Here is a 24637-nt window from a genome sequence, read left to right as displayed (position 1 = left end):
GCATGGAGACTTATTCCCCTGTTTTCGGCGACTGCTGACTGTGACATCATGCTTGGTTGAGGTTAATCTCTAAGAGTCTTGGGTCTCAGTAGGGCTTCCAAAAAAGATCTGTATTTTTGTCAGGAGCTAGGACTACACACCTAAAGCCAGCGCAGCCTCCTTGAGTGCCCCCTGAATGCCAAGTCTGAGGCTCCACTTTCTCCCTGCCTGCTGGCTCCGCCTGAGTGGGGGAAGTGGTGGGGTGTGGGGGAGTGCTCTCTGATGCTGATGTCAGCATCTGCCTTTCTGGAAAACCTGCCTTTAGAAAGTCCTTTGCACTCACAGCTCCCTGCTCCAGCTGGGTTCCAGTTCTTGGGCTTACACGGCATGGTTTTTGTTCGACTTTGCCCTTCAAGATTTCCTTTAGTTCCCATGAACCCAACAATGTATTAAAAGGTATCTTTTATCCAGAATCTAGGTTTGTGTGTGTGTGTGTGTGTGTATGTGTGTGTGTGTTGTTTCCATAGCAGGAGGCTCTTCAGAGCATCTAGTCCACCAAACTCCTGCAAATATAAGAAGTTAGGAATATAGTTTTTATCCTGTAGATAATAAAAAGCCATTAGAGGCTGTTTTGAAGATTTTTGTGTTAGATCTCTGTGGAAATTATGTGGCTGATAGGAGCGAGGCTCAGGCATAAAGATCACTGACAAAGGCATCATAATAGTGCAGCCGACAGATGACAAGATCCCCCAAAGTAGGGACAGAGATGACAGTTAAAATATGATTGCCACAGAACTGTCACAATTCAGTGATCGAACATTTCTGAATAATTAAGCTTATCCCACGTTTGTAGGTAGCAAAGTACTGGTAACTATCATTATCAAAGTATTAAGTACTCCTTTCTGGGTTTTTCTTTTTTCTTTTCTTTAAAGATTATTTATTCATGAGAGACACAGACTGAGAGAGAGGGGCAGAGACATAGGCAGAGGGAGAAGCGGGCTCCCTGCAGGGAGCCTGATGTGAGACTCGATGCTAGATCCCAGGATCACGACCTGAGCCGAAGGCAGGTGCCCAACCGCTGAGCCACCCAGGCGTCCCTTTCTTTCCTGAATTAAATGAATCAAATACCTTCAAGGAAGTAAAACACCCTTTTAATAATCTATATTTATTCAAAGTATTTGACCTTGCCATGAGCCACAGGAAGCTATCAAGATTTTACTGCTGTAGTCCTTTGCTTATCTTGTCTCAAGGCCATACTGCATGCTGATCCAAAGTATAAAAGAAACACCTGCTGCAAAACTCTGAGGCACTTCCAGAATACCTTTGTAGTGCAGTAGAGCTACCATCTCTCTCTCTCCCTCTCACTCTCACACACACATTAAAATCTCTCAAGAGGGAAAAAGGACGAGCGCCTGGGTGGCTCAGTTGGTTAAGTGTCTGCTTTCAGCTCAGGTTACGATCCCAGGGTCCTGGGATCCAGCCTGTGTCTGGCTTCCTGCTCAGTGGGGAGCCTACTTCTCCCTCTCCCTCTGGTGCTCACTCTGCTTGTGCTCTCTTGCTTTCTCTCTCTTTCTCTCTCTATAATAAATAAATAAAATTTTTTTAAAAAGAGGGAAAACGTACTTTCAGGAGTTTAATCAACCCATCAGAAACTAGGTCATTCATTGTCTACATCACCCAGTCCTCTAAAGCACTCATACTCTGTTGTATGGAGGACAGCAATATGAAGAGGGAAAAAATCAAGTACCACTATTTACATTTTGTTAAAACCGCTAACTTCAGGGAAACTGAAGCTATGCTTTGAACATGTTGGGCATGCTGGACTGTAATCAATAACAAGGACAAAGAGATGAACTGCTAGATCACTCTCAGAATTTTATTAAGGGATTGGGCATGTTTGGTGATAACCTACATTTGAGGTTTGTGGTGCCTAGTTTTGTTTTTTTTGTTTTGTTTTGTTTTGTTTTGTTTTGTTTTGAAGAATAGTGGAATGCTCAGATCTCTGAAATGCACAGCAGACATACAACCGGAACCCCAGAAGCACAGTTATCATCTAAGTTCAAATTTAATTACTTTAGTGTACTGATATTCAATATTTCTAGAATACAAGGATTTAGATGGATGCTCACAGGCACCTCCAACATAACACATCTAAAACATAGCCCTTAACATATCCCTCAGACCGGGTCTCCCCACCGTCTTCCCCTTCTCAGTAAGCAACACCATCACATACTTCCCAAAGGCAGAAAACTAGGGCTCATCCTCATTTCCACCCTTGTCCTCACTCCAACAACCAATCACCAGGAGTCCTGAGGGCTGAACTCCAAAACAAATCTCCCATGTGTATATTTCTCTCTGTAGACACTGCCTCTGCCCTCAGTCATGGTCACTGGATAGTCTACCTAGGTTCTTCATTCACCTTTCTGCTTCTGTCTACCCTGGTAATGCATTCTCCCTCAGTTTATATTTAAGTAAATACAAATCAGATTGTAGCATTCCTGTGCTTCAAATGTTCCCACTGTGCTCAGAATTCAGTCTGAAACTCCTCCCTATGATTACACAGTACAGAGTGACATGGTTCCTGCCTACTGTTCTCTGATCTCCACGCAGACCACCGGTCCCTCATTTGCTTGCAACTCTAGGAGCAAGCTAACCTTTTATTCCTGCCCCTGGGCCTTTGAACTCGCTGTTGCCTCTGCTTGGAATGTTCTTTTCACGCCTCTTCATCCTTACCTCATAGCACACCATCTTGGTGCAGGGGATTTCTCTTACTACCCTAACTAAAGCATACCTCACTGAAGTTCCTCTTCATTTCCTTAATAACATGTGTTACAATCTGTAATTGTTTTCTTTGTTTAGGTTACTGGTTACCTTTACCAGAACAAAAGTTCCTTGGGGCAGACAGGGCCTGCCATACTCATGGCCATTATTTCCTGCCTACCACCAATGCTTGACACATGGTAGAAACTTGATTAAGTACCTGTTGAACTAAAATAGAATTTATCAATCTTCCCTTCTAAAATTACTGTTTAGCAACTAATATCTAGTTGCTGATAGCTATTTTATGCTCATAAAAAGCTGGACAATCTCTGGGTTTGGGCTCAAATTGAGACAGTTTACTAAGTTGGGATCTAGGGAACACCTAGCATTACAATTAGTAAGAATTATAGCAACACTCTTTATAAGTATTAAAATGAACAAATCATGTGGTTTTGTTGAATAGAATTCTGTTTCAACAAAGAATTGACAATATTGAGCACTCCTTCTAGATCTCATTCCATCTTTACCCTGAGGACCACCCCTGTCCCAAGCTTCCACTCTTTACCCTTTAATATCCCACCAATTTCTGATTCATCCAATATTCAATTCAGTGAAGATGAACTGAGAATCGACTTTGTGCCAGGCAGTGTGTGAAGAACTGGGGCTATAAAGGTGAAAGGATGATGGATGAAGTACTAACAGGTAGAGTCTCCCTCACCACAACTGAATCCCCAAGGCCCTTTGCCAACCACAGTCACCAAAATACAGAGCTCCTTTTGCCCAAGAAGGACTGTCTTGATGGGTCAGAGATGAAGATTTATTTATTTATTTATTTATTTATTTATTTATTTATTTATTTATGTATTTATGTATTTATGTATGTATTTATTTATTTATTTATGATGAAGATATAGATTAAAAACAAAAGCCAGATTAATTTAACACAGAGGGAGTTTGGGGAGAATACTGATTTAGCCTGTCACTCCCTGCCCTACCCCTCTATGCATCTACCTTAGACTAAAGATCCTCTGAGGAAGGAGACAAACAGAAGAATCAAGAGTCAGATACTGGCAAGGAGGTCTTGTACTCTGAGTCTATCCAGGGCCTGGTGGTGGGAGTTGGAGAGGCCAGCCATCCCTCTTTCTACCAGGTATGTCTTGAGCCCTTATTGTTAGCTAGCCATACTTCTAGGTCCTGAGCATTCAGCAGGGAGAATAGAAAAAAAAAAGAATAGAAAAAAAATTCTTTCCCTCATGCTGCTTTCATTTGGAGAGTAAGAAGGATTTCTGCTTGTTCCCCAGGTGGAGCCTGGAAGAGCAAGTGACACTTGGAATTCCTCCCCCTGTCTTCAAATCACACCAGCAGCACAGAATGGAAGCAGCCTTGGAGAAATGCAGGGAGGTGGGTCTGGGAAGAGAGTATCTCAGGGCAGCCATTCAGAGCCCCCACTACATGAGAGAGGTGTTGGGGAGCATCCAGCAGTGCCTGAAGGCTGCAGGATCAGCTGAGAGACAGAGTGGCAGAGGTGAGAGGGCCTCACTAGTGGGGCAGAGAGGATGCTAAAAGCCCAGCCTCACAACTTTGTGCCAGGGCAGTGCTATTAGGAAACCAGTGGACGCTGGCAGAAAGAGATGTGGACAATTAGAGAACAGTGAGCTAAGTTTCCTCTTAGCAGAGGTCAGGATGAAGATGCCCATCCCCAAAGCCATGATGCTAATAAGCTGTCCCTGAAAGTTGGATGCCCATCCTTGAAAGGAGGAAGGAGAAAAGGAAATCCTGAATTGATTGAGTTTAAACCGGAAATGACTGAGAAAACAAAATAAGCAAAGTGATATTTTTTGGAAGTTTAAAATTAGGAAGGTAGAAAAATAGGGCTACCCCTTTTGGCGCACTGGAGGTCACAGCTTGAAAATATCATGTTGATGACACAAAGGTGAATAAGACCCACCTCTGCCTCTGAGGAACTCTTTCATCTCCCAGAAGGCCCTTGGTGTTTCTTCCCCACAAAGAGCTGCTCAGCTCTTTTGCTGCCCTCCAGACTTCCCTCCCTCTAAAATCCCCTACCTTGAGTAACAAACATCATCCAGGAGCTGGGGAGAAATCATCCATGCTGGTCTCCGGGCTCCTGCCACACCAGAGACAGATCCTGGTTTCAGACCAGACTTGAAGTGACATGAAAAGAAAAGCTAAGTAAATAATTCCTGGGGAGATGCCTGGGTGGCTCAGTGATTGAGTGCCTGCCTTCAGCCCAGGGTGTGATCCTGGAGTCCCAGGATCGAGTCCCACATCAGGCTCCCTGCATGGAGCCTGCTTCTCTCTTTGCCTATGTCTCTGCCTCTCTCTGTGTCTCTCATGAATAAATAAATAAAATCTTTAGTTAATTAATTCCTGGGCCACCACCCTCTCATGTGTGTTCCTTCTTTATATCCTTGAACATGATTTCCAATTGTATGTGTTTTGGGTACTTCCTCCTCTTAAACAGACTCTCCTTTGGATAACAAGTGTCAACCAGGAATGAGGAAAATTTTATAAAATTTTAGAAGATGACTCTGCTGGTATTAAACTTCATCAGTGAACTTGGAGTACACCCATGTGCTGCTCAAGCTGCTCTTCTTTTACAAAACTATGGTTAACTTTTCTCTGAAGACACTTTCAAAGTATATGCAAGAAATACAGAAAAAAACACTATGACTCTCTTCAATTTAGGGGCATTTCAAATGACGCTTGTTTAGCCAACAAATATTTAGTATATACTTACTACGTGCTAAGCACTGGTTTAGAGGCAGAGAATAAAATGATGAACAAGACACAGACCTTCTCTCAAAAAAGAAAAGTCATAGCCAAATCAATGGAACAGAATAGAAAACCCAGAAATAAACCCACACATATAACAGTCAACTAATTTACTACAAAGTGACCAAGAATATACCACGAGGCAAGGACAGTCTTCTCAGTAAATGGTGCTGGGAGAACTGGATAGCCACATGCAAAAAAAAAAATGAAGTTGGCTATCTTCCACCATACACAGAAACAAACTCAAAATGGCTCAAATATTTCAATGTAAGACTGGCTGCCATGACACTCCTCAAAGTAAACATAGGTGGCAACCTCTGTGGCTTCAGTCTTGGTGAGGATTTTTAAAAATTCCACACTAAAAGCAAAGACAACAAAAGCAAAAAACAGGAAATAACACATGTTGGTGGAGATGTGGAATAATAAGCTTTGTGCACTGTGGGTGGGAATGTAAGTTGGTGATCGCACTGTGGAAAACAGTATGGAGGTTTCTCAAAAAATTAAAAACAAATACTGTATGATTCAACAATTCCACCTCTAGGTATTTATCTGAAGAAAATGAAAACACTAGCTTGAAAAGATATCTGCACCTCCATGTTCACTGCAGCATTATTTACAATAGCTAAGATGGGGAAGCAATCTAAATGTCCATTGATGGATGAATGGATACAGAAAATAGGACATACAAAAGCACACACAGAATTATTTAGCCATAAAAAAGAAGGAAATCTTGCCATTTGCAACATGGATGGAACTTGAATGTATTACACTAGGTGAAGTAAGTTAAATAGAAAAAGACAAATTCCATTCTGATCTCACTTATATGTAGAATTAAAAAAAACAAAACTAAACTAACCAGCCAAATAAATAAAACAGCCTCATGGGTATAGAGAACAGATTGATGGTGGCCAGAGGTAGGCGGTAGGGGTGGGCAAGATGGATGAAGGGGGTTAAGAAGTACAAACTCTCAGCCATAAAATAAGCCAGTCAAGGGGATGTAATGTATGGCATGGGGACTGTTGGTTAATAACCCTGTACTGTATATTTGAAAGTTGCTAACAGAGTAAATCTTGAAGATCATCATTGTATTCTCTGCACAAGAAAAAATTTGTGACAATGTACTGTGATGAATGTTAACTGGACTTACCGTGATGATCATTTTGCAATATACACAAAACAGTGAATCATTTTGCTGTACACCTGAAACTAATATAATGTTATACATCAATTATATCTAAATTAAAAAATCATGGTCTAGCTGATTTGACAGTGGGGAGGCATAACGAGCAATTACAACACAGAATCGGCACTGGATCTGAAGCATCCAGAGTGCCATGAGAGCCCAGAGGAAGAGCAATAACCCCTGCCTTGGGTGTGTCAGGTAAGGCTTCCACGGAGAAACAGCATCTTAGCTGAATCTTAAGGATTCACACAAATGAATTCATATGTGAGGGGTGGGGCTTCCCACCTGAGGAAGTGGCATATGCACAGCACTAGGCATTTAAGGCAGGCAGTTCAAGCATCCATAGCTAGGCCATCACCTGTGACAGGGGAACAGGCCGGGACAAGTAAAGCTGGAGAGAAAACCAGGGGCTTATCTGCCATGCTAAGGTGTTAGGACTTCAACCTAGGAGAGCTTCTCAGAGTTGTGACCTGATCGGAGTTGCATTTTAGAAATGTCTGAAGTCTCTAATTCTGTTTTGACCCAAGTGCTCTAACTTGTTTCCTCCGATCCTTTCTTTATGCTACCCCCACAGTCACCTTCCTAAAGCAGTTATATCATGTCCTTGCTTAAAACACTTCAGAGGCTCCCTATTGTTTGTTATTCAGACACACCCAAAACCCCTCAACACAGTTCATCAGGAGACAGGGCACACATGCTGATCCATAGTCTGTTAGGGCTGCTATAACAAAATACCACAGGGGTGCCTGGGGGGCTCAGTTGATTAAGTGTCTGCCTTTGGCTCAGGTCATGATCCTGAGGTTCTGGGATCGAGCTCTGCATCAGGCTCAGGGAGCCTGCTTCTCCCTCTCCCTCTGCCTGTTTGTGTGTTTGTGTGCACGCTCTCTCTCTCTCTCCCTGTCAGATGAATAAATAAGTCTTTAAAAAAACAAAAATTAGGGGATCCCTGGGTGGCTCAGCGGTTGAGCACCTGTCTTCGGCCTAGGGCGTGATCCTGGAGACCCAGGATCGAGTCCCACATCAGGGTCCCTGCATGGAGCCTGCTTCTCCCTCTGCCTGTGTCTCTGTCTCTCTCTGTGTCTCTCATAAATAATCTTAAAAAAAAAAAATTAGAAACTAAAACAGAAAAGCAAAATACCACAGACTGGGTAGCTTATAAACAGAAATGTCTTTCCCACAGTTCTGGAGGTTGAAGTCCAAGATCAGAGCGCCAGCATTGTCAGGTTCTGGTGAAGGCCCCCTTTTCAGTAGCAGACTGCCAGCTTCTCACTGTGTACCAGCTTCTCACTGTGTACTGAGCTCAGTGAGGTCTCTTATAAATCATTAATTCCATTCATGAGGGTTCCACCCTCACGACCTCATCACCTCCCAAAGGCCCCACCTCCAACTACCATCACCTTGGGCATTAAGTTTTCAGTGTATGGATTTGGAGAGGGGGGTACAAACATCCAGACCACACCAGTGCTACTCTGCCAAGGGAGCTCCAGGTTTACATCTGTTATCCTGGCATAGTTATTAATTGTGCTACCTTTCACATCAAAAGTATCTTGGTCTGGGGGCACCTGGGTGGCTCCGTCAGTTAAGCATCTATCTGCCTTCCACTTGGGTCATGATCTCAGGGTTCTGGGATCGAGCCCTGCATGGCGCTCCCTGCTCAGCTGGGAGTCTACTTAAGGATTCTCTCTCCCTCTCCCTCTGCTTCTCCCCCCGGCTTGTGCCCTCTAATAAATAAATAAGTAAGTAAATAAAACCTTTTTTAAAAAGTGTCCTGGTCTGGACAATAAATTACATGGTCACCTTTATTGATACGACTTTGCTTACCTTTCTGGCTCCATCTGGTACCTCTCCTGCCATCCACTCAATCCTAAGCCCCTGTTACATTTCCATCAGTTGTTCAAACCTGCCAAGCTCCTTTTTCCCCCACATCCCTGGTCTCCTACACAGTGTTCACTCTGCCCCAGACATTCTTTTCTCCTCACTTCGTCTGGCTCCTTCTGGGTAGCAGGCAAAATAGTGTAGTAAACTCTTCTTCAAACTGTGGGCTGTGACCCATTAGTGGGATGTGAGATCAAATTGTGGGTCACAGCCAATATTTTTTTAAAAAGTAAAACTGTGGGGCACCTGGGTGGTCGGTTAAGTCTTTTCATCTCAGCTCAGGTCTTGTCTCAGGATCATGTGTTTGAGCCCCACATTGGGCTCCATGCTGGTTGTGGATCCTACTTAAAAACAACAACAAAAACCTGTCTAGAAAAAAATAGAATACATCAGAGTACACTGCCAAAACTCTTGTTTTGTGAAACTACTGTTGCAGGTGTGTGTGAGTCCATGTGTCCTGGGTCATGGCAGGAAAGGCATTTCTGACTTGAGCAGTCAAAAGATTTGAAACACATTGGTATAGGTGCTGAGATCAGACTATTTTGTTCTAAATCCTGACTCTGCCACTTCCAGCTCTGTGTCCTTGGGTAAGTTATTGAAACTCTGTGTGTGTGTTTTCTTCATCTATCTCACAGGATTGGTATGAAGATTAAATGAATTAAAATGCTTGAAAGTATACTCAGCACACAGAATATAAGAATTGGCCATTTTACCTATGCTTCATGTTCCAGTATGGGCAACGCTTTTCCTTAACACCTGAAGTCAGGGATAGGTGCCCTCCTGGGTGCTTCCCTGTCCTCTATCCTAACTCTTACCTCACTTACTGGATTATACTTGGTCCCTGTGTTGGGAGCTACATAAAGGCAGGAATCTTGTATGTCATTGATGATCAAGCAGTTAGCACCATGGCTGGCACAGAGTAGGTATTCGGAAAATTTTTGTAGTACAAATAATTTACTCATTTTTGGAGAAAGATATACATCCATTTGTTTCCTTCAGATACAGTCTACTTGGGACTTATATATCTGAGATGTCAGTCATTTGGATGAAAAACCTGTCATCTTACCTCAGATTAAGTTTGGTTCTCCTAATTTGGAATGTTGGAGGGCTTATGAGACATTTTTATAATACACACACTCATTAGTAATAGAAGGATTTAGGCTGGATGGTTTCTTGACCTAAAACTCATAAATAATTCAAAAGTCAGAGATCTCTTCATATTTCTTTTAATCATCACAATGATGAAAAAATTGGGCCACTGTGTGACAAATAAAAGGTGGCATCTTTAACTGTAGTTACATCCTGCCACCCTTTTAATTATTTAATTGACTTCTACTGCAAATGATTGTGGTTTTGTTCTATTCATTCATTTCAATGGAAGCCTTTAATAGTTTCATTTGTGTCTTTTTTTCACGTTTGAATCATGTTTTCCTATATTTTTGAAGTAAAAAGAGGGAATTAAGTTAAAAAAGGTTTTAATTGGATTTCTTAATATCAACCATATAATACACAGTTGCTATGTTGATAACCTCTCAAATTTCTATAGTCAGTTCTGTAATTCAAAGCATGCTTTGTAATGCTCTGATGATTGATATAAAGACTCTTTTGGAGAAATGTGAAAGCATATAGCAACTGCCCTCAAAACAGAAGACACTAGTACAATGCACCCAATTCATGAGCAACATTTAAAAACAGTAAAACAGTGTGCAACTGCTTGAAAAGCTTTGTATATACCTGGAAGTGGCAAAGAGCAGAGCCCAGACTCAGTGCTCTACTAATGGCAGATTCACTATGATACCTGTAGGTGGTCTGGGGAACTCCCGTTATCAGACTAGACTCTTATTAAATCAAATAGATGCATGCTTCAGATGATGATTAGTGCTACTAAAGAAACAGAGTGGGGACCAGCACAGGGAGGGCCAATGGTGGTGGTGGTGTGTCAATTTTTAATAAAATGTTCAGGAAAACTGCCCTAGACTCTAACATTTCAACAGGACCAGAAAAAAAGGGAGAGAGAGAGAGTGCCAGAGAGTGAGACAGCACTGTATACAGGACTCAGAAAAGGCCTTCAGAACAAAAGGCACTTCTTTGGCACCCTGGAAAGGAAGCTTCAAGAATCCACATGATGGACTGCTGGGAGGGATCTACTATGTACAACATGCTCAGCCACCTTCTAATTGTCTTGGAGAATACTTCCTTCACCAAGGCATTCAAAATGTACTGTGACAGGCACCAGCATCACTGAAGCACTTTTTCATGGTTGTCATCTGTAGGTTGGTGGTGACCCCAGGGATGACGCAGAGGTGACAAGACTGGTGACAAAGAAATACACGGATGGATCTCTTAGGATGTACATGCAAAGTATTTATGTCCCATAGAAATGCCAGCCATGGGACATTCCCTGTGGAAGAGGCTCTCAAAAAGTGAGTGGGCAAGACACTCTGTTTACTGGCCACATCATCCTCTTTCCCTGGTGACTCCAGAGGCTGTCCAATAGGCTTTGGCCATGTGGCAGGGATGGCGGCTATGCATGGGCTCCCTGACATGAACTGCTCCTGCCCCAAGTGACCTGGCTATCCAACTGGTGAATGCCGCAGCTGACAAGAGTAGAGGTTACTGCTACATCCCTAGCACGATACTATTTTCCAGGGAAAATAACCAGTTACATGGTGTCAGCTTCATTGTATTGGATCTCTCCATTACAAAGGGAGCAGTGCTTTGCCTTCATAGCGACACACATATTCTGGGTGCAGATTTGCCTTCTCTGCCTGCAGCCCTTCAGGCAGCACCATGAGTGAACTTAAAGAATGCCTTATCTATTTTGGCATCATCTCACAAACAATTCTACTCAAACTAGAATATTAAAAAAGAGCAAATGCTTTCCAACTCTTTTAACGAGTCTAGCAAATTTTCAATACTAAAACATGACAAAAAGAATATTAGAAAAGATAATCCCAGTTAACTTCACTCATAGATGTAAAAGCAAAACTCCTAAACAAAGCATCAGCAAATCAAACCCAGCAACATATCCGTAAGATAATATACCATGGCCAGATTGAGTATATTCCATGAATTCAAGGTTGTTTTATTTTTTTTTAATTTTTTATTTTTTTCATTTATTTATGATAGTCACACAGAGAGAGAGAGAGAGGCAGAGACATAGGCAGAGAGAGAAGCAGGCTCCATGCACCGGGAGCCTGACGTGTGATTCGATCCCGGGTCTCCAGAATCGCGCCCTGGGCCAAAGGCAGGCGCCAAACCACTGCACCACCCAGGGATCCCTCAAGGTTGTTTTAATATTTGGAAATCAACTACTTTATAAATTAATAGCTCAAAGGAGAAAAACCTATAACCATTCACACAGGTGCTAAAAATGGAGAAAATTCAACATATATTCATGAGAAAACTGTTAATAAATTAGGAATGGATATCTGCAAAATACCTACAGCAAACCCATCCTAATGGCAAAATGTTGAAAGAATTCTCTTAAAATACAGAGCAAGTATAGGAAGCCCATGATCACACTCTCATTCAACAATGAATGGTTCTACCTAGCATGGTGAGGTAAGAAAACAATACAAAGGATATAGTTTATAAATGAAGAAACAAGTTTGCCATCATTCACAGATGATATGCTGTGAAAAACCCAGAAGAATCTATAGGTAAATTAGAAAAATGGGTGAGAGTTATTTAAGCAAGGTTGCTGGCTACGAAATCAATATACAAAAATTAATTTCACCATCAACAGTTAGAAAGTGCAACTTATAAAATATCTTTTACAGTAGCAACAGAAATACATAAAGTACCTAGTACATAACCCTGATAAAAGATATAGGAGACCTGTATGGAAAAAAAAACTATAAAATATATTAAAGGAGACTTAAATGAATGGAATGATGTGATGTTGTAAAGATACTACTGCTCCAAATTGATTTAAAGATGTGAGACAGTAGGGACCTTAGGAACAAGTCCCTCAGGACCTGGGACACTCTATGCTGGCTACTATTACTTTTTTGCCTAGCAAAGCACCAGTCAGGGTGTAAGCCTAGACTGGTTCAAATTAGTCCAAGATGCAATGGCCAACAAATTAGACTTTTCACCAACTTTCCCCCTCATTATAATGATAAAAATCACACCCAGTGGTAGGGACTTAACATGCAACTAAAAACATACAGTGTACAAAGAAGCTTGTTCTGTCAACCAGGACTGCGTGCCCAATTCCCTGTATTGTCTCACCCTTACTAGATGTCATTCCTCGTCCTTCTGAGATCCTTTCAAACTTCTTAGCTATTGTTTAGGTCTGGTTCCTTTGTCATGGCTGTGTCTTCCATCAGCTGCAGCTGTTGCCCCAATTAAGCCTTGCCTGTCTGTGCCTTTAAATTTTGGGTTCAGCCTCTTTTCTACCGTTGCTGGATCCAAGGACCTGGTCTGGTAACAGATTGGAAGTGCCAATCAAAACTAATAGTTTTTTTTTTTTTTTTTCAAAGACCTTGACATGCTTTTATGTGGGAAAGCAAGGGACCAAAAAGAGACAAAAACACTCCTGATGAGGAAAAAGACATCAAGAATTATTACAAAGATAGGGTAATTAAAACTATTTGTTGGTGCGGGCATAGTCACATAACTTCTGGAACAGAAGAGAGTCCAGAAACAAATCCATACGTATGGGTAAACTTGCTTTGGAATATAAATAGCATTGCAGCTCAGTGGAGAAAAAAGCAAACTTTTCAATAAATGATGCTGGGGCAGCTGGGTTATCCATTTAGCAGCAAAACTGGATTCTTGCTTCAACCACACATAAAAACCAGTTCCAGTGGTACTAAAATTTTAATTGTGGAAAGCAAAACTAGGAAAATTTTAGCCTTGATAGAAGTAGGCTATATGGTCTTGAGACAAGAAAAAAAATCTTTAAAAATAACAAGATACAAAAAGTACAACCCATAAAGAATAAAATCCTACCTCATTAAAATTGAGACTATCTCTTATTCAAAAGATTCCTTACAAAGTGAAAAGACAAGCCCCAAACTGGGACTAAAAAAATGAAATGTTTAGCTTCCAGAATAGATTAAGAATTCCTACAAATCAATTAAGAAAACAACCAAATCAAATAGAAAAATGGCCAAAAGACATGAACAGACATTTTACAAATGAGGTAACATGAATGAACCATACAAATATGAAAATATGCTCCATTTCAAATCCCACTTTAGTACAAATATTGTACTAATTCTCACTCAACAGATTGGCAATTTCTCTTTTTCCAAAAACGACAATATGAAGGGTTGGTGAGGACATGGGGACAACTAAAACTCTGGAACACAATTCCACATTATCTAGTAAATTTGAAGATGCTCATACTGAATGATCAGCAATTTCACTTCTAAATATATGTCCTAGAGTAACTCTTGTCCATGAGAAGCAGGAGGCTTATATAAGTATGTTCCCAAACTTTTCACAATACAAAAAAACCTGACATGGTACTGATGATAGTAGAGCAGAATAGATACATTCTAATATACCACATCTACTTTATCTATTCATTTATCAATAGACCCTTTGGTTGCTTCCATATCTTGAACATTGCAGATAATACTGCAGTAAACATAGGGATGCAATTGTCTTTTTGAATTACTATTTTTGTTTTCTTTGGGTGGATACCAGTAGTGGAATTACTGGATCATATGGTATTTCTATTTTTAATTTTTTGAGGAACCTCCATATTGCTTTCCACAGTGGCTGCACCAATTTACATTCCCCCAAACAGTGCACAGGGGTTCCTTTTACTCCACATCCTTGCCAACACTTGTTATTTCGTGTCTTTTTTATTCTAGCCATTGTGACAGGTGTGAAGTGATATCTCATTGTGAGTTTGATTTGCATTTCCCTGATGATTACCGATGTTGAGGATCTTTTCATGTGTCTGTTGGCCATCTGGATGTCTTCTTTTGAAAGTTAGACCCCCAAAAAGACAAATACCATATGACTTAACTCATATGTGTAATCTAAGAAATGAAACAAAGGAGCAAACAAAAAACAGAGAGACAAACAAAAAAACAGACTTTTAAATACAGAGAACTGGTGGTTGCCAGAGGGGAGGTGAGTAGGGGGATGGAATAGATAAAGGGGATTAAGAGGTACAAATTTCTAGTTAGAAAATAAATGTCATGGAGTGGAAAAGTACAGCACAGGAAATACAGTCAATAAGACTGTAATAATGCTTTCTGGTAACAGATGGGGACTATACTTATCCTGGTGAGCATTCCTGAGTAGTGTACAGAATTGTTGGATCATTATCTTATACACCTGAAACTTATATAACACTGTATATTAATTATACTTCAATATAAAATAAATTTACAAAAACAAAAGCTCTGAAGGGAAATAAAAATACATATAAACTACATAAAACTTTTATAAAAACAACAAAACAAAAACCTATAAAGAAATCTGAAAGACAATTCATAGCCTAGAAGATGATATTTGCAACATAAGCAACAGAAAAGGATAAGTAACTGTGAAAATTAGTAATGGGGACCTTCACTAAAATGAAGTCTGAAGGTTTCCTCAGGGGAGCTCTTGCCCTACCATTCTAGTCAATTGCAGATGCAAGAGGAAGAGACCTTGACCTTGCATATGCATACTACACTACATTTTGGTGAAGGAAGAGACACTTTCTTGATTCTCTTCCCCTCCCAACAACAGCTCAGTCAGTGAGAAGCCACCATACTTGGAACTTTCAAATGACTCCAGTGGACTTTTAGCCTATAACAGCCTTCCCAACTATCCCTTTTCTCCTTAAAAAAGTGTACCTTTCCTTTGTTCCTCGGACTCACCTAGGTTTTGCCACCACTTGTTTGTCCTGGATTGAAATTCTTTTATTCCCAAATAGCCCCATTTTTGCTGGTGAAATAACAGGCAGTTTTTATTCTTAAGGTTAACAACATATATAAAAATGTTACAAAATCATTTATTTTAAATAAACACAACACACAATCCAAAAGAAAAACAGACTAAGGATATAAGCAGGCAATGCACAGAAGAAATAAAAATACCCAGTTAATACATGGAAATATGCAAATTATACCTACTATGCAATGCAACCTTTTCCAAAGTGATAAAAATATAAGACTTGAAAAATATCAAGTGCCAGTGAGGGTATGAGTGAGTAAGTACTCATAAACTGCAAGACGATGTAAATTGGTATTGATATTTTGAAGGGCTATTTGGCAAAATGAAAATGGGCATATGTTATGACCCAGGGATTCTATTTCTAGGAATCCACCCTGAAGAAACACTCACATATATGCACAGAGCTATTCACTGAAGCACCATTTGTAATAGTGAAAAATATAAAAACACTAACTGTCTATTAGCAGGGAAATAAACTATAATATCCAGGCAATGTAGGAGTTAAAAAAATATATGGTAAATCTCTAAATACTGACTGAATACACTGAAGGCTCACCAAGTGATATTGCTTTAAAAAGTTTCAGAAAAAGAATAAAAAAAAAAAAGAAAAAGTTTCAGAAAAATACAGAACAACATTCTAAAGCAAAATAAAGTCAGTTCTACATACTTTTAAAGATACACGTACATATGTATATGCACAGAGAAAGACCTGGAGAGTAATTAACAAATTGATAATAATAGTTAACTCTGGTGAGGGAACTGTGTTGGAGTAAGGGACAGTCAAGGAGGATTTTGACTCTATATTGTTTGAATTTTAAAAATAAGAGTATATTGGGATCCCTGGGTGGTGCAGTGGTTTAGCGCCTGCCTTTGGCCCAGGGCGCGATCCTGGAAACCCGGGATCAAATCCCACATTGGGCTCTCAGTGCATGGGGCCTGCTTCTCCCTCTGCCTATGTCTCTGCCTCTCTCTCTCTCTCTCTCTCTCTGTGACTATCATAAATAAATAAAAATTTAAAAAAACTTAAAAAAATAAGAGTATATTCACTTATTACTTATATAATTACAAATAAATAAAACAAAATGGTACACAACTATAAATTTTTTTTATTTTTTTTATTTTTTATTTATTTATTTTTTTTTACAACTATAAATTTGAATCTAAGGTTTTAGGCAAAGTCCGATGGGAACACAGTGAAAGGAAAAACTGGTATGTAGAAAAGATTTTATAGCAGTTGTGACATTTGAGCCTCCCTGTTTGAATAGGATTTTGTCAAGCATCCATAATTTGATGGAGGACTGTGGCAGACTGTATTTTCCAAAGATGCCTGTACTAACACACACACCATCCCTTATGCTTTTCTTTCAATATGACATTGACACTTGTCCATAGATGGGTGGGGGTCTACATTCCCTCCCCTTGAACTTGGGCAAGATTTTGTGATTGCTTTGATGAACTGAATGGGAAGGAAGTATCACAGCATGATTTTTGAGATCATTCAGCTTCTGCTTGGTCCTTTCTTTTACAGGATGCTCACCCTTGGAATCCAGCCACCATGCTGTGAGAAAGCCCAAACTAGCCCATGTGGAGAGACCACACTAAGAGGCTCATGTGGAGAGAAACTGAGGCCCCCAGCTGATAGTGGGCACCAACTACCAGACATATGAGTGAACGAGCCTTCAGATGATTCCCGAGCCTTCAGATGATTCCCATCCCCAGCCTTTGTGTCCTCGGGCTGAGGCCCAAACATACGTCATGGGGCAGAGATAAGTCATCCCCACTGTGCCCTGTCCTAATTCCTGACCCAGAGAATCCATGAACAGAATAAATGGTTATTTTATGCCACAAAGTTTTAGAGCAATGTGTTACACAGCCGAAGTAACTGGAACAAAGACTTTCTAAGGAGAAGAAATTATACAAGTAATAGAATGTTGTACAGCATTGTGAACATTGGCAGTATTGGGTGATGAGGTCACAAAGGTTGGCTGGGATCAGGCCATGAAAAGTCTCATATGACAGTATAAAAAAATTAGACATACCATTGGCAGTGGAAAACTGTGGAAAATTTTTAAGCTGGGAAGTGAAATGCTTAGGGCTGCACTTTAGCAAGATATCTTTGAGATTGGTGTGAAGGAAAGATGGGGCAGGGGGCGGGAGGAAGACTCAAAAATAGGAAAAACTCCTCCAATTAAGATGAGTTCCAACCAAGTAACATGTTTTGTGACTTTTTTTCCTCATAAGGCCTGCCTCTTAGGCTCATTTATATTCCATTTCACTTGTATTATAAAGTTGGCAGGGGAAACTTATTTCCACACAAAAACACACACATGGATGTTTGCAGCAACTTTATTTATAATTGCCAAAACTTAGACACAACCAAGATGTTCTTCAGCAGGTGAATGGATAAATACCCTAGTAGATCCTAGCAGATTCAGCACTACAAAGAAATGGGCTATCAAGCCATGAAAAGACACGGAGGAGCTTTAGTGCATGTTACTGAATAAAAGAAGTCAGTCAGAAAAGGCTATCTCCTGTATGATTCCAACAATATGACTTTCTGGAAAAGGCAAAACTATGGAGACAGTTAAAATATCAGTGGTTGCCAGGGATTAGGAGGAAGGGAGGGATGGCAGGCAGAGTACAGAAGTTTTGCAGGCAGTGAAATACTCTGTATGATACTATAGTGGTAGATACATGTCTTTATGACACTTGTCAAAACCCACAGAACATACAACATCAAGAGTGAACGCTAATGTAAACTATGGTCTTTGGGTGATAAAGCGCTAATGTAGGTTTGTGAATGGCAACAAATATGAGGTGTTGGTAGGTGGGGAGGTTGTGCTTGTTTGGGGGCAGGGGCATGCAGGGAAATCTCTGTACCTTCCACTCAATTTTACTCTGAACCTAAAACTGCTTTAAAAAGATGAAGTCTATTTTAAAAATGTTGGAGGGGGTATATGAGGGGATATTAGATCACAAAAAACGTTTTCCTTACCATTCTTCTTTCAAGCTTCTGGATCTGGATCAGTTTACATAAAGTGTATTCTAAGAATACAGAGCAAGCTGTCTTAAAAATGGTAACCACTTATAACTAATTATCCATGTGAGTAATACCATCCTGTACTCCAAATATCACCATAACCCACAACTTCGTGTTCTGTGTTTATTGAAATATCCTCCTCATCATTCTCATGACTAGCTTTATAAGAAAATTATATAAACATGAACCTGTAAAATAAATCTATTCTAATCAACTAGTTTTTATATTTTGGATATTGGGGATCTATATATGGAGAAAATCACAGCGCGTGGCCCAAAGATGAGGGAGAAGATGAAACTCAGAACATAAGGAGCCACCTCTGCAGTGAGGGAAAGGATGCTTGGATGAATATAAAAGCAAAGATAAATGAGGGGATGAACGATACTAATGAGAATGTTTCATTCTCATCTTGGCAGAGGGTCTTGAGTCCTATTTTTTGAGAAAAGCAAGAGGAAGAATGTATTAAAAATTGAGAGTTTCTGAAGAATAGAGACAGTATGAAGTGGCTCTACCGTGAATCAATCAGAAATTGAGTAGCAGCAGAGCCCAGTTTGAATTTGATAATGTAATTCATTGGAGGCCAGTTTGTATCATTTTATACTGTATCTTCTCTAACACTAATTATACAAGAGGTGATTAGCCAATTTGTGGGATGCTATGCATGTTGTTTTTCACATTTTCATCTAATGCTTGCTTATGAAAAATGTCATAATTTAAACTTTATCAAAGAGAAGTTAATAGAAATGAAAAAATGAACCCTAATTTTTCTGCATTTTAAACCATTCACAAGAGATTTGAGGTTTGCAGTTAATAATTTTCGAAACAATGAAAAAAAAAAGCAAAATAAAGGGGGAAAAAAACCACTGAAACAAATGGTAAAATAAGATTACAGGATCATGTGTGGGTTGAATTCATCCATGTTGGTCCCATCCCTCATTATCGAAGTTAAATTAAAACCACTGCTGCCATATTTCACAAAATAAAATCTGATGAAAAACAATTCCTGCCCAATGTTTCTTATTCATGTTTCTGAGTAACCTTCACAACTCCTAAATGTCATCAATGAAATTCTAAAGAATAGAATTTACCTGCATCCCAGAGGTTACAAACGTCTGCTGGCCCTTCTGATGATATAGTTGATGAGATAATGGAAGGAGGGACTGTCGGCAAAAGTGGCTTTGGGTCATCCTCATAAAATAACATCAGGTCCTTAAAGAAAACAGGAGAGCACACGAAGTTTGAAAAAAAATAATTAATCCTACTGCTTCAATTTGTTAAAGTAGATGGACAATTTATGGAGATACAATGTGTCTATATGTGCTAACATAAACACATTTTAACTGAAAGAACTCAAATGTAAGTTAGCTATACACTAGTACATGGTGGTTTTCTACCCTTGGAGATCCTCACTCCCTGATGAAGACAGCTGGTGCAGGTAAGCAATGATTCTGTTTGAGGCATTAACTGTCTCTATCACCCTTTGAGCATCCTTAGAGCATACGATCTCAGAAGCCAATTTTTCTGTTTTACTGGTTATAATAAAGCTACCAGTGTATATCTTTTATTCATATTTTAAAACTTTAACTTTTTATCATGGAGTAAAAAAAAATAGATGATAATCCAATCATGTAGGTTAAACAACAAATCAATGCATGGCCAGTCTTGTTTCATTTATATCCTATTACTCTTCATCTGTTTTACTGTGAAGTAAATCCTAACTATATCACTTATTTTGGTGTATCTCTCTACATGACAAAAATTCTTTAATAATTATTATTTTACGCCTAGAAACTTTACAACTCCTTAATGTCATCAATTATAAATCTATCTTTCCAATTTCTCCTAAGTGCCATAAATAGGTTTTTCTGTAGCTTACAAGAGGATTCAAATAAAGTCTCCACAGTGGGATGGGTTGACATGTCTTATATCCCCCATGAAGAGAGATTTGTTCTGCAGTATTTATTTAAGGTGTAATTAACATAGAGTACATAAACCTCAAGTGCAGAGCTCAATAAGTTTTAACATGATGTGTATACCTATGTAGCCACTTTTCTGTCACTCCAGAAAGTTCCCTCAAGCTCTTTTCCAGTTGATACCATTCCTCCACCACCAGTACACAGTATTCTTCCTTCCACCATAAATCAATGAGATTGCCTGTTCTTGAGCTTCCTATGAATGTAAACATATACTGTGTAGGCTTTTGTATCTGATTCCCATTGTTTAACATGTTTGTGAGATTCATCCATATTTTGAGTGTAATCAGATACTTTTTTTTATAAGAAGTATTCCATTTTATGAACATGCCACAATTTGTTTATCCATTCTCCTCCAATATGGACATTTGGATTGCTTCCAAATTTCAGCTACTATGATATGAATAAGGTTACTATGAACATTCTTATAGAAATCTTTTCATGGACAAATGTACTCATTACTCCTGGATATTTATACAGAAGTAGATCGGCTAGGTCGTAGCATAGGTTAACTTTTAACTTTATTGAAATTGCCAAACCATTTTCCAAGCAATTTTCCACTTTTCATAATTCAACTTTTATTTTGAAACCATTGTAGATTCACAATCAGTTGTAAGAAATAATACAGAGTGATCCTGTATATCCTTTACCCAGTTTTCCCTAAAGGTAACATCTTAAAAATTGTAGTACAATATTATCCAGGATATTGACATGGATAATGTCAAAATAGAGAACATTTCCATCATAATAAAGATCCTTTCTGATACTTTATTACCATAGCCTGCCCCCCACAACTACTAATCTGTTCTCCATTTCTATAATTCTGACATTTGAAGAATGTTACATAAATGGAATCATACAGGATGTAACCTTTTGGAATTGGCTTTTTTCACCTGGCATAATTCCCAGGGATTCATCCAAGTTATTTCATGTATTAATAATGGTTCCTTTTTATTGCTGATTGCTGCATAGTATCCATGGTATAAACGTATCACATTTTGTTTAATGTGCCAAAGGAAATCGGGATGGTTTCCAGATTTTGGTTATTATAAATAAAGCTGCTGTGAACACTGTGAATAAAAAACCTCACAGGTTTTTGTATGAAAATAAATTTTCATATCACTGGGATAGATGCCTAAGAATTCAATTTCTGGGTTGTATGGTAGTTGCATGTTTAGTTTTATAAAAGACACTGCCAAACTATTTTCCAGAGTAGCCCTACAATTTTACATTTCCACTAATAATATTTGAGTGATCCAATTTCTCCACACATTTGCCAGCATTTGGTGTTGTCATTATTTTTTATTTTAGCCATTTTGATATTTCATTACTTGTTTAAATTACATATTCATAATAGGTAACGATGTTGAACATCTTTTCATGTGCTCATTTGCCTTCTCTATTTGCTGAAGAGATTGTTCTTGTCATCTGTCCATTTTCTAATTGGGTGGCTTGGTTTTTAACTGTTAGGTTTTGAGATTTCTTTTTTTTAATTTTTAAAAGGAGGTTCCACACCCAATGTGGGGCTTAAACTCATGAATTTGAGATGAAGACTCACCTGTTCTATCAACTGAACCAGTTAGGAACACTGAGAGTTCTTTAGTTTTTTATTTTTTATGCTGTAGGTATTAGTCCTTTGCTGGATATGTGGGTTGCAAATATTTTCTCCTAGGCTGTAACTTGTTTTTATACCTTTGTGTGAGGATGTCTAACTTTTATTTTTCCTTTAGGGATTATGTTTTTGGCCAGCCCTAGATTACGAAGAATTTTATCCAGTATTTTTAAAAAGTTTTATAGTTTTACATTTAAGTCCATGATCCTCTTGAATTCCTACATGAGATTTAAATTAAAGTTCATGGTTTTGCCTGTGAATGTCCAATTGTTCTAATATCATTTGTTGAAAAGATTATCCTTCCTCCATTGAATTCCTTTTGTTCCTCTGTTAAAAGCCAATTTGCCATATATGTGTGGGTCTATTTCTTGGTTCTCTATCCTGTTCTACTGACCTAAATATCTATCTCTCCACCAGTATCACACTCTCTTGAGTAAGTAGCTATGCAGTAGGCTTAATACCAAGCAGAGTTATTAGTTCCACTTTATTCTTTTTCAAGATGGTCTTAGCTATTTTAGGACCTGTGCCTTTCCATATAAACTTTATAAGCTTATTATCTCTGTATCAAAAAGAAAACTGCTAGAATTTTGATAGGAATTGCATTCAAGATATAAGTAATTGGGAGCATCTTTACTATCACAAGTCTTTCAATCCATGAACATGGTATGTTTGCGTGGTCTTCAAGTTCTTTCATCAGTATCTTATCATTAATTTTATGTATTTTATAATTTTCAGCACACCGATTCTATACATATTTTGTTGCCTAAAGATTTCATTCGGGAGCAGTAACTGCAAATTGCATGTGTCTTAATTTCAGTTTCCACATGTTTACTACTAGTATATAAAAATGCAACTCATTTATGAATGTTGATCTTAATATCCTACAACTCTGCTGAATTCACTTGCTGGTTCTATGAGGTTTGTTTTTTCCTAAGATTTATTTATTTATTTTAGAGAGATAGAGCACACACATGCAGGGGAAGGAGTGGAGGTAGAGGGAGAGAGAATCTGAGGCAGACTGTGTACTGAGTGCAGAGCTCTACATGGGGCTCAATCCCATGACCACAAGATCATGACCTGAGCCAAAACCAAGAGTGAGACACTCAACTGACTCAGCCACACAGCTACTTGAGGTTGGTTTGTTTTTGTCATCTCTTTGAGATTTTCTATGCAAACAATTTGTAAATAAGGACAATTTTATTTTCTTCTCTACATTTTACATACCTTTTCTTATTGCAGTGGCTAGAACTTCCAGTGCTATTCTGAATAAGTCCTGGCCTTGTTCCTGATCTTGAAAGTATTCACTGTGAAAAATGATGCTATTATAGTTTTGTGTAGATAAAATCTTTATCAGTTTAAGGAAATTCCATATGTCTAGTTGTTGAGTTTTTAACAGAAATAGGTTTGAATTTTGTTAATAAATGCTTTTCTGCATCAATTGACAAAATCCTATGATTTCTCTTCTTTAATTTATTGATATGATGAATTGCACTGATTGGCCCTCAAATGTTGAATTACACTTAGATTAAATTTTACTTGGACCTGGTATGTAACTTTTTAAATACATTGCTGGATTCAACTGGATAATTTTTTGAGGATTTTTGCATCTAATTTCATGAGAGCTAATGGTCTATGGTTTTTATTTTGTACTGTCTTTTTTGTTTGTTTGTTTGTTTGTTTTTTTGAGGTTGGTAGCAAATAATACTTGCTTCGTAAGATGAACTGGGAACTATTCCCTCCCATTTTTTGAAAGACATTTGTGTGAAAATAGTGTCAATTCTTATTTAAACATTTGATAGAATTCTTCAGTAAAACCATCTGGGCCTAGAGATTTCTTTTTCAGGGATTTATATTACAAATTCCCTTTAAAAAATGGTTATAGAACTATTCAGGTTCTTTTTCATCTTCTTTGAATTTTGGTAGTTTGCACTAAGAAATTGTTCTATTTCTTCTAAATTGTCAAATTATGAGCATAAAGTCATTGGCAGTAATTCTTTATTGTCCTTTTATATCTACAGGAACTGCAGTAATATCCCATTTCATCCTGATATTGGTGATTTGGGTCTTCTTTCTTTGTCAGTCATGCTAGAGGTTTGAAAGTTTTGTATTTTACAAGAATTAGCTTTTTGTGTCATTCATTTTCTCTCTTAACAGTTTTCTTGCTTTCAATTTCATTAATTTCTGTTATTATTTTCTTTCTTCTGTTTCATGTAGGTTTATTTTGCTTTTCTTAGTTTTTGTTAAAAGAAACTTAGATTATTGATTTTATACCTTTTCTCTTTCTAATTTAATCATTTAGTGCTATAAATTTCCCTCTCATCACTATTTCACCTGTGTCTCATATATTTTGATATGTTGTGCTCCCTTCTCATTCAGCTCTATGTATTGTAAATTTTTCTCTGAGACTTCCCCTTTGACCTATGAATAATTTAGAAGTTTGTTTATTTTCCCCAAAAATTTCACGTAAGATTTCTCATGAGTTTATACTGATATAATTTCAATCCAATTCAGGT

At 38.5% G+C, this 24637-nt stretch overlaps 1 protein-coding gene and 2 long non-coding RNA genes across 5 annotated transcripts in view; 2 read left to right on the top strand and 1 right to left on the bottom strand.

The window, feature by feature from the left end:
* The window catches only part of ENTHD1 (ENTH domain containing 1), a 106106-nt gene that overhangs the window by 28423 nt on the left and 53046 nt on the right, over positions 1–24637 (bottom strand). For all 3 annotated transcript variants that reach the window (XM_077914449.1, XM_077914447.1, XM_077914448.1), the window contains one exon: positions 19628–19748. In XM_077914449.1, the coding sequence (XP_077770575.1) occupies positions 19628–19748 (121 nt within the window). The remainder of the gene's footprint in view (positions 1–19627; positions 19749–24637) is intronic.
* On the top strand, positions 3597–5124 carry LOC144323000 (uncharacterized). Its single transcript, XR_013388552.1, has 2 exons — positions 3597–3889; positions 4041–5124. It is a non-coding gene; the product is annotated as an uncharacterized LOC144323000 (long non-coding RNA).
* On the top strand, positions 10701–17348 carry LOC144323681 (uncharacterized). The gene is made up of 2 exons (XR_013389054.1): positions 10701–11013; positions 17028–17348. It is a non-coding gene; the product is annotated as an uncharacterized LOC144323681 (long non-coding RNA).

This window comes from Canis aureus, chromosome 11, assembly GCF_053574225.1.
Source record: "Canis aureus isolate CA01 chromosome 11, VMU_Caureus_v.1.0, whole genome shotgun sequence".
Taxonomy (NCBI): domain Eukaryota; kingdom Metazoa; phylum Chordata; class Mammalia; order Carnivora; family Canidae; genus Canis; species Canis aureus.
Note: the sequence above shows the minus strand (reverse complement) of the source record. Positions and strands in the feature narration are given on the sequence as shown.